The sequence below is a fragment of the Lycorma delicatula genome, chromosome 3 (genome assembly GCF_047948215.1).
Source record: "Lycorma delicatula isolate Av1 chromosome 3, ASM4794821v1, whole genome shotgun sequence".
NCBI lineage: Eukaryota > Metazoa > Arthropoda > Insecta > Hemiptera > Fulgoridae > Lycorma > Lycorma delicatula.
This window is the reverse complement of record NC_134457.1, coordinates 350,058-363,462: the sequence shown is the minus strand read 5'-3', so window position 1 is coordinate 363,462 and position 13,405 is coordinate 350,058. Positions and strand designations below refer to the sequence as shown.

The 13,405-nt window shown below is 31.0% G+C and overlaps 1 protein-coding gene and 1 long non-coding RNA gene across 3 annotated transcripts in view; one reads left to right on the top strand and one right to left on the bottom strand.

Moving 5' to 3' along the window:
* The window catches only part of LOC142321330 (uncharacterized), a 44,724-nt gene that overhangs the window by 28,281 nt on the left and 3,038 nt on the right, over positions 1 to 13,405 (top strand). For both annotated transcript variants that reach the window (XM_075359322.1, XM_075359321.1), the window contains exons 4-5: positions 9,791 to 9,919; positions 10,345 to 10,479. In XM_075359322.1, the coding sequence (XP_075215437.1) occupies positions 9,791 to 9,919; positions 10,345 to 10,479 (264 nt within the window). The remainder of the gene's footprint in view (positions 1 to 9,790; positions 9,920 to 10,344; positions 10,480 to 13,405) is intronic.
* Positions 12,371 to 13,405, bottom strand: part of LOC142321331 (uncharacterized) — a 178,159-nt gene continuing 177,124 nt past the window's right edge. Inside the window, exon 7 of the long non-coding RNA XR_012755595.1 lies at positions 12,371 to 12,405. This is a non-coding gene — a long non-coding RNA (uncharacterized LOC142321331). The remainder of the gene's footprint in view (positions 12,406 to 13,405) is intronic.

The following is a 13,405-nucleotide window of genomic DNA, read 5'->3' as shown; positions in this document are numbered from 1 at the left end:
GCAAGCCTGTAGGCTTGCAACGAGATATGTCGAGTTATTAAAACATAGGAGTTCGAGTTGAAGAAGTTGCTAGACGTGACTGTTTAAATTATAATCGTTTAAATTCAGTGTAAGTGATGATTTTAAATTCCTTATTTATACGCGTTTAAAAAGTCATAACCTTGAAAATATTGTCGGTAAAGATTGCTGTTTACCGTTAAAAAATTACTTTATATGAAATACTTTGGTCCTGCGATTCAGCTGGGGAGAATTTTTCTCGCGCTAGTATCTCGAGAACGGTAGCCGCTAGACGCGTGGGACTAGGATCGATCGATCTGGGCGATGGCAAAGTTCCTTTCGGGTTAAGAATTTTAAAATGGCGTTAAAAATGCCCTAGGGCGCGGCCGTTTTCGAGGTACGCCCTTTTTTTATTTAACAAAAGATATGTCCGAGCGATCCCGTTTCTTATGTATAATATAAAAAAATAACATCAGCTGTCAATAGCTAGCTATCACAACTACAAATTTTTTTAATCATCCGCTTTCTCTGAAAGTAATGATGACTGATCGATGCAGATCGTCGTTATAAATTTACAGCGTTAACCGAATAGCTGTTAGATTATGAAAACCAACAATAATTTTAAAGGCCGAATCGTAAATAATTATGATCGTTGCGTATATTAAATAACGATCAACGATGTACACACATATCGCTGAATCGTCATCATAAATTTAAAATTAATCGTTCTGTTTGCGGTTAAAACATGTTTTATTATGAATTTTTCAGTGGATCGACTGTTTCGACATGTGAACACATATTCGTTATTGAAAGTAGCCCTTCTTTAATGTATTCGAAAAAACCCGTGAAAAGAGAAATGAAGGTTCAGCAGTCAATTTCTTTGTTGTAATTTTCTGGGCCTCAAACCCGTGTTTTATTACGTATTTTTCGGCAAATCCAGTCTTTCAGCGGGAAAATTTTACTACAAACACGGGATAATCGTGGAAAAAACACGTTTATATTGGTTCTAGGGGTGAAAGGTTAAAGCGGCTATTGAAGGTAATCGTTATACGTACGCTACTTGTAATATAATATATTAACTCGAAACGATTGCGATCCCATACAATTCTTCACTTCGGCCGTGCGGTGTGAAGCACACTTTTTTTTTGTTACAAATAACAATTTTTAGGCGAGAATTAAGGGAAAAAAATTTGTTTTACCTACGCTCGCTGACATCGACAAATTTAACAATAATGTTTTCATTATTTAAATAATAAATAATTGCCAGAATTACTGAATTTATTATTTAATTACTCAAAACATTACTGTGTTAACTAGGCAACGTTAGGGAGCGAAGCGAGCGTAGGTTAAGTTTGATTAAATTATATTTAAAAAATAAATAACTATTAATGGATATATAGAGTGAATTCCTAATATGTTCAAACTTGATTAGCGAGGAAAAATTTTTTTTTTCAATTTAAAATTATTTTTATGCCCAAAATCAAGGAAATACAGGTGGTTCAGGAGGATAGGGCATACTTTGACAACTCATTCTAGAGGCTAAAAATAAGAAAAAAGTTCATATAAACATAGGTCCGAAACGCTCCGTTAGCGAGTTATACAGGATGAAATATTTCGCCCGAGTTTCAGTTCCTCCCCGGGTAAATTATGGCTTTCTGAAATTCTGGGAAGGTCAATTAAGGGGCAAATTCAATTGTTTCTTATGGTTTTTGAGCTGGGAAATCAAAAAAAAATAGGTCCCAGAACTGTATCTCCCTTAGTTTCTAAGATATCCCGTGTAAAACGCCAAAAATAGGATCAAAAAACATATTTTTTACGTTTGACGTGCAAATGTTTTGGAGCCCAAATCTAATAATAAAGAAATTTTTGACGTGAAATCTCTCAACTACACAACTGTTAGCTTTGAAGTTCCGTATTTTAAAAAAGAAGCGGTCCAATGCAAACCTTTCCAACGCTTTGGCCATACCAAAAATCTACGCAATCGCCCGCACCGTTCTGTAAAATGCGGTACAGATCGTGCAACAACAGTCTGTTCTAAGGCACCAGGTTCCAGCTTCCTGCATCAGCTGCGGCGAGTTACAAAGGGTGTAAAATCTATCAATAGTATAAAACTAAAGTCTATTCTATCAAACCCGCCCTATCTTCCAGAATTGTAACTAATAACAATTAATTAAACTAATTAATTATTAATTATACTAACGTCAATAATAACAATTTGAGTGCTAAAAGAGAGACGATCGTGTAACGAATTCTAGTAACAATGGCTTTCATAATTATAATAGTAGTAACATTAGTGTAACATAATAATGAATATAATAATAGGCTGAATATTTCTGGTACTACATACGTTGAAAAAGTTAAAATGAGTTGTCGCTATGATCAACAAACTATTGATAACCAAAATTTTCACGGGCCGATGAATGTCCTGGACCGTATGTTGCAAAGATTTGAGTGAACGCTTGAAAATATGAACTGGACTATTCATGAATCGTCTTGAGAAAAAACGATCTACTGTCTCAGACTAGCAATCTGGAATGATAACGGGTTGTCTGATAAAAAACTAGAATCAAAAGCTGTTTTAAATATTAAGATAGACGTAATGCTTATATCTGAAACAAGGTTTACTGACAGACATTGTGTCAAGTTTCATGGCAATACAATATATATATTTTTATTTGTATATATATATTTTATGTTAACTGTTCGATCTCCCACTCTATTTAATAAATTGACCAGTAAACGACGTTTTCAAGAGTTTTTATAGAAAATACAAGGTTGGACGTGTCTTTAAAATCACCCGCCCATGCGGATAATGCAGTACACGAATCGACCAAATTTATTCAGTCAGCGGCATGGGCCCTCAATCCCAATTTGGATTCTGCTCACTCCCCTCAGCTCTCTTTTTTCCGGAATGTGGTCTAACCAAATTTAACTGACGTAGGTGGATGCCCACCATTCTACTCCCCAGCCCCCTTCCACGCAGTGGTGATCCTCACTAACTCAGAAATCGCATTCGATTATGTTATTCGTGTCTAACAGGTCCGTTACATACCTCGCTCTTGGTTTTAGTCCACTTGATGCGCACGAAGATCACATGCTCAACATTATCGAGGGTGCCTCAATAAAAGCACAAATCATACTCGCTGCACTACAGGTTCGACCTGAAGCAGTCATGCCTGGCAGGAAATGAGTAAGGAAATAGTCTACATTGCAGCTGTTTCACACTGGCATCAGATGTCATTATTAGGTGGTTTATTTTTTAAATTGGTTTAACGTATTTTAGAATGCGTTTGAAATAAATAACAGCTGATATAAACTTTTTTTAATGCAAGTAGATATCTATAATTTGTTCATTCAGGACAAATGTACAAATGAGGTGAATGAATGTTTGCAAATGTCTTCAAGGAGAAAAACTCAACGGTAAAATTAAAAAAATAATTACTTCTTACTTCCCTTAGAAGGATTTACTTCTTAAAAATCTTGAATTTTAAAAAAGGTCAGTAGGATGTAAGTGTCAAATGCGGTTTGAAAGGTTAATCGACAGTACATTTGGATGACCGTTGAGTTTTGATTATTAAATTGAGATTCCTTCTATAACTGTAGGTATGTGAAGAGTCGTGTACATTCTTATTTGTAATGCACCAAGGTAAATCTGTGAACTGTGAAAAACTGTGGATTGAAAATGTAATATAATTACATTTCATTTTATTAATATTCCCAGTAACTGGCTGCCGTAAATCCAGATTGGATTCAGGATGGCTTTGTAAATAATTAACTTGTTCGGAGATAATTTTGACTTTCGATCTACAATCCAGTACAACTGGACAAAATTTAATATTCAGTTTTCTCGTTTTTCCAAATGCGGGCCTTTTGTCAAGATGAATACCAAAGTATTTTGTAGAATTTGATTGCGGTAGCTGAATGTCATCGATTATAACAAGTGGACATTTGTTCAGAGAGTGAAACTAAAATGTGTACTTGAATTTTTGTCAGACTTTATTTGCCACAACTTCCCCCGTGCTTCAATGTTGTTTAACTATTCTTGAAGGTGCTGTGACATTGTGTCTGGTGATGCTTTAACTATTTTCATGCGGTACAAACAAAGTACATAAGTAAAGGCGGCTATGTCAGTGTTGAGAGAAACCGGCATATTTGGAAACGTATGAATATTACACTTCCTTGAGCGATCCATATATTTGTGGAAAATAGTGGAGACAATTCAGTCTGGATTTTAACCTTGAAATATCTATTACTTAAAAAAGAACTGAAAATGTTAAAATACTGAAAAGGTAGATGTTGATTAATTTTAAAAAGGCCAGTGTGCTACACCTTATCTGAAGACTTGACAGATATAATAAAAACTGGTAGAGCAGACGTTCTTTGTCTGAAGCTATCTGAATATTAGAAAGAACACTATGAATCTGTTCGATGGTACTATGAAATGTTTGAAAGCCAAACTTGTAGTCAGATGTTGGTTTATTTTGTTGAAAAAAGGTTTTAATCTTCTATGTAGATATTTATTGAAAACTTTTTAAAGTACAGGTAGCATACTAATCGGCTGATATGATGTTATAAAACAAATTATTAACCTCTGATTGTAAAAACGTTTTACAACAAATAACAATTCAATAATAATAAAAAATTATAGAAGAAGATCAGAAGTATTAGTAAAATAAAATTTTATGTACTTTTGAGTTTATTTCAAAAATGTTTACAAAGGTTAATAATTATTAATAAATCACTATATTTAAATTAAAAAAAGCTAAAAATAATATATATGTATGTAAAGTTGGACTCAGACCGATGAGTCCATGATTACGGATCCGATACCTTCTCGCTTCACATAACTACTTCAACAACATGAAACAAAATTAATATATAATCCTATATAAAATGCTTATATGTATCATTTATATTTATGTGTACTGCTATTTTAAACAAAAGTGGCTGTCAAGGTCTTTTGGCATTTCGTTGCAGTGATTCATAAAAATACTCGTTTATGTCTGATGTTTGTTTTTAATAATTATTGACTTCGGATTCACTGAAAAATTTATGCGATTCGAATCGGTGATTCTCGATAACTAACTGATTTTGATAAGTTAGTTATCTCTATAACTAACTGATTTTGATAAGTTAGTTATCTCTATAACTAACTGATTTACGTGATTTGAATCATTATAATGATTCGTTTCTCCCAACTCTAGTTTTTTGCTGACCACTTTCGACTCGTCCGGTCTTCCCGAGTCATTTTTTAATTTAGACGATGTCAAAAAAAAAAGGACAACTAATTTCTTGTAAAATATTTTAAGTACATTTTTATAGGAAAAAAATAATAAATTTGGTGGTGTGTCGTTTCAAAAGTATGCATTTTTAAATTAATACCATCTCCGATTGTCATGGTCAAAAATGTATAAGTAATTGAAAATGATTACTGGCTGTTTAATTTATTAACGAAAATGTTTTTTGAATTTTTACATATAATTACTGCGTTTTTGTGTTGCATTACTTTTATGTTAAACAAAAACATTATTATTATTCAGTATTATAATGAGATATCGTATGTATTGAAGTATACAATTGCATTTGTTGGCAGTATTGAACAATCATTAATACTGTGAATGTTTGTCTAAGACCTTTGTGTGGGAGGGGTTATATTATAATATAAGTATTATTTATTTGGTGGTGTTCACTTTTGTTTTTCTGACCAAGTAAGTAATTTTATACCATTCTAACATAAATTAATAGAATTTAAGTAGATTTTTTTTTTATGATGAATTTGTAATTACTAATGCTGTACGGTTAGTTGCTCTACAATGTAATCATTTCTTAAAACATTACTGTGTTAATTAGTGTAAGTTAGCGAGCGTAGGTTAATTCGTTAAATTATAGTTATATATAATGGTTATATCGGGCGATATTGACAATAATCCAAAGGTTTGCTGTTTATAGTTATAGATATATAAATTAACCTAAGCTCGCTAACCTCGACCAATTAACATAAATGTTTTGATTTAAATAATAAATAATTGCAATAATTACTGAATTTATAATTTACGTACTCAAAACATTTAACAGTAATGACGTATACGATAAAAAAACATTGGGTTGGATAACATTGCATAAGTTCCATGATTATCTTTCTATTTATTGAAAATAATAATACTTATTTTCTTATTCATATTCTACGATACTAATAAATAAGAACAGTGGATAGTTGACAGTTTTGCAATAGACTCTTGAAGTTTTCAATTAGGTTATAATTACAATAGGACCTCGATTGTTCGTTACCCGTTAATTCATCTCGTTCAATAATTCGTCATCCTTCTGGAAAAATTTGTGATTTTTATTTTAGAGGTACAATACTGATACACAAAAGTAAATTAAATTTTTAATTACTAATAAAAAGTACCCCATCTGTTAGGCCTACAGTATAAAAATTCACTTAATTGCGACTGATGTTTTTATATGAGCCTATTGTACATTATGTATAAATTATAGTAATCATGTGAGAAAAGAACTGATAAAATTACTTTACATATCTTTCATCCATATAAACATTTTCATTTGGGCACTATTATTTAATCAGTTTTTTCATATTTCTTACACAGTGTAGTATTTTATTATCAAAAGAACTGTAATTACATCATTTCCTTTTCGTTTCTAAAATTCATTGCATTATGTGAGTCAGTTGTTTAGCAAATGTGAAAGTTATAAAAGTTTGAGATTCTTGAACACCTATATGAGGGTGAAAGTACCGTTAAACTATCACAGGAGTTTGCAATCCCTCATACATCAGTAAATAATATTTTAAAAAATGCAGATAAAATAGAGCAATTGATGAGTAAACTGGAAGTTACTGATGGTGATGTAACAACCAGAAAGAGAATGAAAACAACAGAAAATGCTGAACGTGACAAGCCAGTGTACATTTGGTTTGCACAGCATCGTAGTCAAGGTCTACCTTTAAGTGGCTCATTAATTATTGAGGCAGTTCTTCAAATGAATGAACTATTAAATGACGATCCAGATTTTAAAGCCAGCCAGGGTTTGGCTAAATAGTTTTAAACTAAGGCAAGGAATTCGCCAGCTTGCAATTGAGGGTGAAAAATTAAGCGCTGATAGTCAGGTTGTAGTAGACTATTGTGAAAGTTTAGTTCAAAAAATAAAAGTAATAATTTAAGTCATGCGCAGGTGTATAACTGTAACAAAATGGAATTGTCCTGGAAGGCGGTTCCTTAGAAAACCTTAGCATCTTCTTCCGGGAGCTCTGAGGCTGGATACAAAGTAAGGAAAGAACGCATCTCCAATCATGTATATTCTATCGCAAATGGTCATAGACTTCCTCTAGCTGTTATTGGCGAGTCAAAAACCCGAGAGTTTTTCCATAGCATCTTCTTCCGGGAGCTCTGAGGCTGGATACAAAGTAAGGAAAGAACGCATCTCCAATCATGTATGTTCTATCGCAAGTGGTTGTCATAGACTTCCTCTAGCTGTTATTGGCAAGTCAAAAACCCGAGAGTTTTTAAACATATAAATCGTGACTTATTACCGGTGAAATATTTTTCACAATGAAGTGCTTGAATGATACAAGAAATTTTTAGCCAGTGGTTTTATGATGTTTTGCGCCTGAATTCCAGCAACATCTTAGAGAAAATAATCTACCAGAAAAGGCAGAATGCAAAATTTAGGTCTTAAATCAGCAAATTTTGAAAAACCAATTTTTAAATTATGTTTTTCTTTGAAGGCTGTATACAATTCTTTTTCGTTACATAAGACGAGCTTTTTTGAATATTAATTGACTTCCTGTCAGCTTGTCTTACTGAGACACAGTCCTTCTTGCCTGGCATCATTCAGCTGTGCTGATCATTGTGGTAAAAATGTTGGTCACATTTAATAACATTTTCATCAATTACGTGACTTGGTTTCTTTTTGCCGATTTGCGGCAAAATTCCACTTGTTTTAACTAATTGTTTGGATTGAAGGGCTAAATGCTGACCAACAGTAAACTCATTTTGAATTTTTTGATTGTTCCAGCTTCTTGGTAATAAAATATTAATTTTTTCATGGGTTGATTTAACTGTTTTCATTTTATCTTTTATTTTAATGATTAATTCTTCACATTCCCTACCTAAATCAGCATAATTTTGCGGTACTAAACTGGTTTCTTCTGTAGAAATATTTAAATGAAAGGATTTGTTTAATTTACTGGTAACCGACTCGGCTATTTTCATAACATTATTTTTTGAAATTGGTACCTTTGTGCTTTTCGATAATTTTTTAACCTTTCGGAGGAAATGCCAAGTGCTGAACAAGCTTTTTTCACAGACATGACTATAACATATTGAGGCTCAAATATATCTTCACATTCCGGTTCGCTTTCTGTATCATTTTGTGGTTTTTGCATTTTGTTTAAGCATTTTGTACACAGTGCTCTGCCTGGAATTAATTTTAAATTTGAATTGCACGTTGAAAGTGTCAAAGATATTTCTAAGAGAGATCACCTGCTTAGTGTGATAGCTAAATGGGTCCGAGTGACTTTTCCCATTAGTATGAAAATATTTATCTAAATATTCAGTTTTATGAAAAGTACAGATACTTTTTGTTTCAGTACATCCACTTCTTAAAGATATCAATGTTATTTGCTGTTTAGTAAACTCCAAAATATCGTGCAATACTGAAGATCTATTGTAAGTCAATTTGTGACATACTGTTTCAGTGTAAATGCTAATTGAACACTCCATAATCTGTTTTTATAAAATGCTAGGGTTCTTACAATAACAATACAGTTAGTATAATTTATAAAACTACCAATTGCACCTCACTTTGTCTTATTCCAGTTTCTCTACAACTAAAATTAAAAATTTCTCTAATTAATAAAATTAGAAATAAAAGAGAAGTTCACTGTTAATAAAATTACTTTTTAAACAAGTATATAATACTTGAATTACCACCGTATTAACTCTAGCAACAATACAACATGTCGCATTGAAATCAAAACAGTAACAGAGACTTCTACAATGTTTACATTCAGGATTTTGCAAACATTTATGTCCATCCATGTCTATTTATTTTCGTGTTTAAACATGACTGCGTGTATGAGTCATAGTAACAAACTATCTTTAATATAAGCTATCTCATTATAGATATATCAAAATATTTTTTATAATAGACCTACATTATAATCTGACAAAATACTTGCTGTGAATTTTTTGGATACATTGTTCAATGTATCCAAAAAATTTTATAATTTTTTTCTCATCTTATTTTAGTTTTTTTTTTTTGTTGATATTATTATTGTTATAATTTTACGGTTAGAAGGATGGTGTTTTCAGTGGTTTTGATGGCTTCATTACTCGTCAACACCTTTGAGTAACAAAATAAATTTTATGTATTATGGCATGTATTTATCCGATGTAAGAGTAGAATTCAAAATCTTAGGTAATGTTATCTCTAAAGGTAAATGATATTTATCGTGATAAAAAATTTCATCATAAGCAATATTAACACTAATGTCAGTAAGATTAAACCAAGAGAATTACCGCGACAGTTTAACAGCTTATTTGATTGTAAAAGATAACAATTTGTAGAAAAATTTGAGGTGAATAGCAGTATTTTTAAATTTGGATAACATTAAGCAAAAGAAACATTTTCTAGGTTTTCCTATACAAAACCTGACACATTAGTCACCTAATAATAGTGAATTGGAAATACAATTTATCTTTGTAACATAAATTATCCAAAAATCATAAACATAATTACTTTGTAGCATTCATTTTTTGTTTTTGTGTTGCAGCAAAAAGATTTAGTACAACTTAAAGAGGAACCGCTTGATGTTATTAATGATGATATTCCAAAAGATCCTTTAGCAATTGAAGAGACCAATTTAGTTAAATCAGAAAATTTTAAAGTTGAAAATGACAAGGTAAGGGTTTAGATTTTTCATACAGTGGAACCCAATTATCCAGATGGACCTTTGCAAGACAAAATCTGCATAATTTAGAAAGGTTTTATCATATATATTGGACTAATCATTCTATTTTTTAATGGGTAACATTCTAAGTAAAAAAAAAAATAAAATATTTCAGTAAATTTAAAAAGAAACGTACATATTACAAACATATACATTACATAATTAAAAAGAACATACATACATAAATAAATGTAGAATCAAACTAGAATAGAATAGGTTTTGAAAGTTCCAGCAGAATCGTGCGTGTGCGCAATTGCATGCATGTTTCTATTATTAATTTATTTTGTGATGTGTGATTTTTATATAATGGTATTATTAAGTTTATCAGAATAAAAAAAAAAAATTATTAACTGTATATAATTTTCACATTTTTCAAGGAATCTGAGATCTCATTGAATAATGAAGTTTCAACACCGTTTAATTTTAATATGAAAACGAATGAACTTCAAATAAATGATAAGCATTTACACACGGTGAACACAGAAGAACAGATCAGATTTGATCCAGGTCATGTAAGTGTTTAAGAAATTTTTTTTTTAATTCTATTTAGTTCTGTTTAATTAATTCATACTTAACTAAGGTGTGTGAATAATAAATGGTCAATGTGTGAGAGCAAAAGTGTTGTTTTGAAACTTCAGTGATAACTAAAATGTGTGCATTTTTATCTTGTTCATCGAATTAACATTTTAATAAGCTTTGGGTGATTTGTTGTTAATTGCATTTGGTTATTGTATTTGAATATTTATTAAAAATTTGTTAAGCAATTTAAAACAGACCCCGATACATACTAAACATCTTCAGTTAGTGACAGAGACTCTAAGTCTCAGTTAGTGACAGAGACTCTAAGTCTCTGTCACTAACTGAAATGTTTGGATGATTTCCAATTTGTGAAACCAAGCTTCAGTCTCCATTAACACGTCCGTTCAGTGCTAATGGGGTATCAAGAAACCGATCAATGTGGCTCTTTTTTTTTAAATTCACTTCTTTCAGACCTTTATCAATGCTAATATTGGTTTTTTTTAAATTTAGTAATGCTTTTTTGGCCAGAAAATGACGAAATATTTAAGACACCGTAGTGAAGTTGCCCGCCACAGAATACAGACCTAACATCATCCTTTCTTCTGTTATATAGTCTGCTATTATTTGTAAATAATATTTATTGCATTGAAATAATTTATATTCTTTATCAAAATAATAGGCCTGTTTATTAAATATAAATTATTGTTATATTTTCATTTGTTTTATTCATACTGCACAATCTACAGTAATAAAAGCATATTAGATATGAATTTTATAGACAAAACTGAGTGTAAATTGTTATACTGGGTGAGATGTAAATTAAAAACACAAATATCAGAATTGATTGTTATTAATTTTATTATAATCAAACAGTATTAATATTTTATCAAATGCAATTATAATACAGCACAGTACTGAAAAAACAGTCCAAAGGAATAACATAAACAGTAGTAAATATAATACAATACTAAAATGGAAATAATAACAATAGGAAATTTTAATTAAATGTAAACTAGCCAATTAGGCTAGTTTACATATAGTAGATTTCAAATAAGGAGATTTCAAAACAAAAAGCTGATTGCGAAGGACACAACGAACAATAACATTGGGATTCTCTGTGGTTTTCTATCAGATTCATTCTTTTTTATTTTCTGTGGAATATGAATTTGGGTCTTGCCAATCCCTCTAAAACTGCTGTTTCTGGCTTTATTTTCTGTTGGTTAATGTAAATTAATTTTTCATTAAAACGTCCCAAAATTTTAACAATGTCATTTTCTTGTTAGGCCTATATGTTTTATACAGTAGATATGCGTTATTCATAATCACATGAATAGCAACTTTTGCATACCATCACAAAGTTTTTCTTTCCAGGGACTAGTAAGCCACGAGTTGATCTGCTTGATCAATTCTGTCCATACTTTGTTATATTTTGCGATAGCCTTGGGCTTAGCTTTTTGTTTTCCAGATCTGATTTTGACTGTTGTTATTTGTGTACTGTGTTGAAAAGAAATCATTATTATCTGGCATTGTCGAACCACTTAAATACACAGATAGCTTTTTTGGTGTAACCTTGCTCAGTTTCTCTCCTTGAAATTTTTTTATTAATATGAACTGGATTTCCTTTACGGTTTGGCTTCAGGGTCCCCGTTATTTAAAGTTTTCTTCCCAACAATTCATCAGAGGTACACTATTATAAAGATTATTCGTTTATACACTGTGCCCTACATCTAAATAATCCTGGAGCAGGTGTTTTACTCTACCTTTTCTACATGGCCCTTATCACCTGTTATCTTTGATACCTGAATTCATTAGGAAATTAAACACTTCTTCTGATTACAAGATTTTTCTTGTGCGGTAATGGACAGGTTTCTTTTATTTATTCGTGAAGGGCCTGGGAGCTCAGAATTGTCATCATATTTCTAAAAAAAGAAGTTGAAATAATCAGGAATGTTAACAAGGAAATAATCTTATATATTTTTATAAGAAATGATTACAAAAAATGATTTTATAAAAAAAAAAGCATTTTATGAATTCAAAGAAAAATATGTAAAAGTGATAAATCAATTAACATAAAGGAATATTTTCAAAGAAATTGAAATCATGTACATGCTTATGTGATATAAAAATAAGAACTATTCTCATTATGTGACAGATTTTTTAAATTTAATTTTTTATTAGTTTCAAAACAGTGTATATGTGATTATGTGGAGTTATGTATTAAAATTGTTTAGTATTAATACTAAAATAAACATTGAAAAAATACAATCAGGAGATGAACTTACCCTTTTTGATGTTATTGCTGGGGTGATTTTCAATGAAGAGCTTATTATATTCAATATTCCTATGTTCTACTTATATTAAATTCTAATAGAAAAAAATTAAAAAAGTAAAAACTATAACAAAAATGGTTAGAAAATTTAAAGATTTGTAAAAAACCTTATTTAAGAAAGGAATTGTAAACTAAGCTGTCAAACCTTCCTTGAGGTAATAATGAATTAATTGTTGCTGATAAGTATTGGTGTTTGTTCAGCCCTGTAGCTGAACCCATGATGATGTCAGTGAGAACGTCTCGCTGACGTTCCAAGGTTAAAAGGACTGATTCCAAGGAACACGGATAACATATCTGTGTTCCTTGGAATATGAATAATCTTGGATGTAGGAGACTGCGTCAAGGCGTTGAACATGCGTAACCAAGTGAAACGCCACTGACCAAAACACATACTAAACTTTTTATTAAGGGGTCCACATCTTAACTGATTATAATTGGATTGGAGTCAGCATGTCTGCACATGCATATTCAGCTGAAAGAGAATACTGAACAAATCTTGGAGATATCCTGTCATTTGAGCGTACATTTAAGAAATTACAATGACTAAATATAAACCATTAGTTTTGGATACCTTTAGACCAGAAAATGTA